The sequence below is a fragment of the Sinocyclocheilus anshuiensis genome, unplaced genomic scaffold (genome assembly GCF_001515605.1).
Source record: "Sinocyclocheilus anshuiensis isolate Anshui unplaced genomic scaffold, SAMN03320099.WGS_v1.1 scaffold1658, whole genome shotgun sequence".
In the NCBI taxonomy this organism is placed as follows: Eukaryota; Metazoa; Chordata; class Actinopteri; order Cypriniformes; family Cyprinidae; genus Sinocyclocheilus; species Sinocyclocheilus anshuiensis.
The window spans coordinates 444738-450794 of NW_015547302.1; the positions used below are offsets into that span (position 1 = coordinate 444738).

The following is a 6057-nucleotide window of genomic DNA, read 5'->3' on the forward strand; positions in this document are numbered from 1 at the left end:
GTGAAAGCCGATCCGGCGATCCACAGCACAAAGTTGTAGTATTTCCTCAGCAACCAGCACGGATCAGCTCCAGGCAAGACGAAGCAGATATCGTCCTCTTTTGGAAAAGTAGTTTCACTTTCACACCGAATCACACAGTGCATTCATGACATGGCGGCGGCAACAACAATACTACAGCGAGAATAAAAGTTACGTCTTCTTTCTTTGCGTGAACATTTGGGCGGCGTTATGCAAATCTTCCCACATAGTGATGTAGATATGTGGGGGCGTGTTAGAACGAGCCGTTTTAGGCAGGCGTGGTTAACTCTTAACTTTTATAAAGAATATCTCTTTGGATTTGAGACTTTAGTCTTCGCAACTTTACAGATCTTCTTTATGCACCAAGAGCTTGTAACACTTCAAAGAGAAAGGAAAAATTAAATCGCATCATATGACCCCTTTAAGTATTTGATTTGTGTTTGTATTTCATATGTAAATCTGCCTTTGCTTTAAAGCAGCACTATGTAACTTTTTCTGTGTTCAAAATTTGCAAAATTGATATAATAAGCGAGTACATCATGAATTCATCTTCCAAACCGCGTTTTTGTCTTATTCCGAATCACTACGGTACACTTATAATAAGTACTTATATTTGGACTATTGTAGCCTGGTCGGGTCGTCGCCGCTGCGGAGTAACACATACCTGCGTGAATCGCCATAGACAAACTTAGAGAAGTAGCTCCAGTTGGAATGTTCTTCCGCGGGATGTGTGCAGTTCTGTTTATTAACCGCTAGAGCGGCAAAAGTTACATAGTGCTACTTTAAGTCCAAGTATAAATTGTGACATCCCTCATTAAAAAGTCACAATAAGCAACATCAACCACATTGTTTCTAGTATTTCACAACAGATTTCTCAGTATTTGAGATTGAAAAAAAAACCCTGAAATGCTTTAATAAATACCAAATTACAACAGTTTATATAGAGTAAAACATATCTTCTAGTTACACTAAAAAATGTAACACAACCACTTGACAAATTCTTACAAATAACCCCGCATTTATAAAAAAAAGAAAAAACTCATTATGTGTAAGCAGGCAAACAAAGACACTGTATTAGCTGAGAATGAAAGTGGAAGTCAAATTTTTTCAGTTTTCTGGTCACTAAATTGTTAATGTAAAAAGGTTCATATTGTGCACACAAACAAAAACATATACAGTGGCCCCCAAAATATTTGTACACTTGTACCACACATAGAATCACTGTATTAAATATTAAAATATCAAACCAAGAGACATTCATCAGCACAAGTTCACTTTTCAAGCAAACCTTTTAGAAAAAGAAGCTTTAAACGTTTAAAAGTATACAACACAATAATCCCAAATTGGGATCAATTTGTTAGATTTGAGAAAATGTCACTTGGCTAGTTATTTTGTTATCTAATGCAAAGAAATTCACTGTCCATATTTTTGGGATGTCCTGTATAGATATAATTTGAGTATTTGGCTCGTTGTTTAATTTATAAACTACAAACCTATGAACCAGACTCTCTCCTTTGTCACATAATTGCCATTAACACTTATCTAAAATGAGAGCGGGGGGAGAGACTAAAAGTGCTGTGAGGGAGGACTGGCTCAGAGAAGACGCAGCCCAGACCTGAATCGGCCAAGCATGGCTCTCTGAGAGGGCAAAGCTCTCACTCATATCAAAATCACACTCATATCAGTACTGAAAGTGCAGAGCATAAAATTAGATATGTTCCACAAGCTGTGGAAAAAACATGAAAAAAAAAAAGGTACCTAAACCCTTTCAGAGTCCTTGATAAACTTCATAATTTTCCACTGAGGTACAAGTTTAGAGAATGTGCAAGTCACAATGGATGTTTCCCCTAATTGACAGGTCGTATGCTCTTGATTTGAATCACTCTTATCGATTACATCAGCAGGGGTTAGATAATCATTCTTACAGTTTGACTTAAACCATCTATTACACTGTGGTTCCTTAAAAGTTACTGGTCAACAGGTGAGTTTTTCTGACATTTAGGGCCAGATTTGCTAACAGCTTGCCTTTTGGTTAAAAAAACTACTGTCAGGATTAAAGAATATGCATTTGTAGGATCCTTTTCAGATGCAAAATTTATAGGGAGGGGAGTATTTAGATGTATCATGCAATGTGATTTATTAAGGTTTACCATTATTTGCCATTATTTGACGCCCCCAAAAAAAGCCATTTTGTGTTTGACATGGCTGTGATAGTTGCTAAACGGCGCAGCTCTTGGTAGATTACATTAGTCATTATGGATCTGGATACGTCTGTGTTCTTTAATTTGCGCACTGTCAGTAGATCAACCACAGAACTTTCTCCACTCCCTTCAGTGCTTTTTGGCCCTTAGTGTGCACTGTGCAGTGAGTGTTAATTTTGGACCCTATGCAAACCCAACTATGAAAACGGTATCACTGAAAAAGTCTTCCTCCATGATTTTGCCAAAGGTTAAAAAAAAGAGGCATATTAGCAAACTAAGCATTGTTTAATCAGAGAGGGGAGTATTTAGATGTGTCATGCAATGTGATTTATTAAGGTTTATCATTATTTGCTGCCCCAAAAAAAAGCCATTTTGTGTTTGACATGGCTGTGATAGTTGCTAATCGGCGCAGCTCTTGGTAGATTACATTAGTCATTATGGATCTGGATACGTCTGTGTTCTTTAATTTGCGCACTGTCAGTAGATCATCCACAGAACTTTCTCCACTCCCTTCAGTGCTTTTTTGGCCCTTAGTGTGCACTGTGCAGTGAGTGTTAATTTTGGACCCTTTGCAAACCCAACTATGAAAACGGTATCACTGAAAAAGTCTTCCTCCATGATTTTGCCAGAAAGGTTAAAAAAAGAGGCATATTAACAAACTAAGCATTGTTTAATCAGTGTTTACTTCATAACGGAGCTCAAAACTAAATATCAGGTGTTTTAAAAAAATGTATCCTTTCGTATTGGCTATAAAAGCACCCTATTCAGAGTGTGACTTCTTCTATGTCATCATCAAATGACGTAATGGCCCTGACCACGGGTCGGCTCTCAGAGACATGCAGAGTGCTCCTATTGTTGGGGAGAGAACTGATATTTAGTCCATTTGGTGTGTCTGTGTCCCTCCTGCGTCCACCTCCTGGTACTGATGGGAACTGGCTTGTTAGAGGGGGGCTTAGGATCTCCATCCTACTGGATAGATCTGAAGGAGGTGGTGTGGCAGAGGCCCCAAAAAGCTGCTGCATGAGCTTTGACTTCCTTTCCTTAACCAGGCCACCCAAATCCAGCTCTTCATCCAGTTCTCGGGGTGGCTGATTTGCATTGCGTGCACCTAAACCAGCACGGGGGGCAGATTTACCAAAAGAAGGGGCGTAGCTACCAAAAGCAAGGTCAAGATCCTTGCTTGGTCCATGTGCTCGAAGACCACCAGCTCTTCTCCCACTCGCAAATGTGTTTGTGTTCTCTTCTGGCTCTGTAAATTTGAAAATACCGTTGTGGTTCCGTTGCTCGGACAACCGTGGAGGAGAGCGGAAACTTCCTGTGTCGTCAGAAAAGAAGTCTGAGTCCTGACCTTGAGTCTGCATGTCGATCTCATGCATCTTAGCCAGTAGCTGCTCTTTGCGCTGATGTTCCTCTTCCGGACGCTCTTGATTGCCGGCCTGGATCTCTACATTTCTTGCTTTAAGTTGTTCCTCTTCCTGTTCACACTGCTTCCTGCTCTCTTCCTCACTTTGAGATATAGACAGGCCAATCCTCCAATCTTCTTCCTCTCTGTCGTGAACTCTGGAAGTTAAATATTAATTATTTAATTTTTAATTATGAACCTGTGTGTGAAATGTTTTGAAATATTCACAGCTTAAATAAACAACTATGTTAAATTTCAGACCCTCAACAAGTATGTTTTGGTGTCAAAGTTTGGGGTCAGTAAAGTCTTTTTTCTTTTGGAAAGAAATTTATGGAAGAAAAATCATTTCTTCTGACCTCATCTGCTTGCCTGTATAGTTTGCATCATCAATAAGGTGTATACTGAGATCTGAGGCTTTTTTATATCACTCTACTAGTTCATTGAGGTGCGTTAACATCCTTGGGGAATCCTGAAGTGTGACATATGAGTCACACAAGTCATGATATAAAGTTAAGGAAACTAAACAACTGAAAACAATATATGTCTTCCTCAGATGTAATGTTAGTTTTGTATTTCAGCGTCAGGTAAAATAGCATTATAATCTCCTTTGGTAGAGAGAGCTGCTTACATGTGGCTACACGGGGTAACGAGTAACAGCGAAGATGCTGAATTAAACGTAAACACAGCTTTTGAGTCTTAATCAGCTTTTCCGCATATACATACTGGCAGTGGCATGATATGGGGGGGGGAAGGTTAGGATGATTCCAAGGGCCCCACGAGGGAGAGGAACACGATTTTTACAGAGGGGGAATTTAACCATGTCAACTTCTATTTCTCAATATGTCAAATTTTTCAGCTGAAATATTGAGAGGCGGCTCATTGCGAAGAACTTCACTATGGTTGGTTTAATTAGTCACCTGTTAACACAAAACCCTAAACAGCAAACCAAGTTCAATGGACCCAAGCTTTAATTTCGGTTTCAGTTTTCAGCTAAATAAAAATTATAATTTCACTTCTGGTGTTTCAGTAAAAAATAAATCAATAAAATAAAATCATTTCAATGCATTACTATTTAAAAAGGCTCACAAGATGTAATACAGGCTGAGATCACAAAACTAGACTTATGACATAGTCTTTAGGAAAGCACAAAATTAAATTATGAAACTTTCAATTAATGTCACTGCAATATACACAATGTTGCCGACATTGAAGTTAATATTGCAGACAAAATCACTATGAATATATATTGTGACTTGATAAATCCACCAGCCCTTGTATTACTTACACAACTGCTTTTCTCTTAGTAATGCTCACCTTTCTGTCAAAGTTATATAGTTTATTTCTGATTGATTGAACAGCCTCAAGACAAAATAAAAAGCAATAGAGAAAGCTTTTACACACAGAGAGACAGAGACAGAGAGAGAGAGAGAGAGAAATCAAATAAAATCCCTTATTTTATTTTTTATTTCTAGTTTATATACTTACATACATTAGTAATTCATTTTGCACTACATGCTTAATACTTTTTATATATTATTACTATTATTATTACTATTATTCTTTTTCTTTCTGTTAATACATGTGTACTATTTGTAAGCAGTCCAGCTGCAATTGCTTTGGCAATACAAATGTATAATTTTTGTCATGCCAATAAAGCACTCTTAAATTGAAATTGAAATTGAGTGTGTGTGTGTGAGAGAGAGAGAGAGAGAGAGAGAGAGAGAGAGAGAGAGAGAGAGAGAGAGAGAGAGAGAGAGAGAGAGAGAGAGAGAGAGAGAGAGAGAGAGAGAGAGAGAGAGAGAGAGAGAGAGAGAGAGAGAGAGAGAGAGAGAGAGAGAGAGAGAGAGAGAGAGAGAGAGAGAGAGAGAGAGAGAGAGAGAGAGAGAGAGAGAGAGAGAGAGAGAGAGAGAGAGAGAGAGAGAGAGAGAGAGAGAGAGAGAGAGAGAGAGAGAGAGAGAGAGAGAGAGAGAGAGAGAGAGAGAGAGAGAGAGAGAGAGAGAGAGAGAGAGAGAGAGAGAGAGAGAGAGAGAGAGAGAGAGAGAGAGAGAGAGAGAGAGAGAGAGAGAGAGAGAGAGAGAGAGAGAGAGAGAGAGAGAGAGAGAGAGAGAGAGAGAGAGAGAGAGAGAGAGAGAGAGAGAGAGAGAGAGAGAGAGAGAGAGAGAGAGAGAGAGAGAGAGAGAGAGAGAGAGAGAGAGAGAGAGAGAGAGAGAGAGAGAGAGAGAGAGAGAGAGAGAGAGAGAGAGAGAGAGAGAGAGAGAGAGAGAGAGAGAGAGAGAGAGAGAGAGAGAGAGAGAGAGAGAGAGAGAGAGAGAGAGAGAGAGAGAGAGAGAGAGAGAGAGAGAGAGAGAGAGAGAGAGAGAGAGAGAGAGAGAGAGAGAGAGAGAGAGAGAGAGAGAGAGAGAGAGAGAGAGAGAGAGAGAGAGAGAGAGAGAGAGA

At 39.4% G+C, this 6057-nt stretch overlaps 1 protein-coding gene across 5 annotated transcripts in view; it reads right to left on the reverse strand.

The window, feature by feature from the left end:
- Positions 1-2521: 2521 nt before the first annotated feature.
- LOC107701728 (lebercilin-like) overlaps positions 2522-6057 on the reverse strand; it is a 16147-nt gene continuing 12611 nt past the window's right edge. For all 5 annotated transcript variants that reach the window (XM_016503812.1, XM_016503811.1, XM_016503809.1 and 2 more), the window contains one exon: positions 2522-3777. In XM_016503812.1, coding sequence (XP_016359298.1) covers positions 2984-3777 — 794 coding nt within the window. In that variant the 3' untranslated portion in view covers positions 2522-2983. The remainder of the gene's footprint in view (positions 3778-6057) is intronic.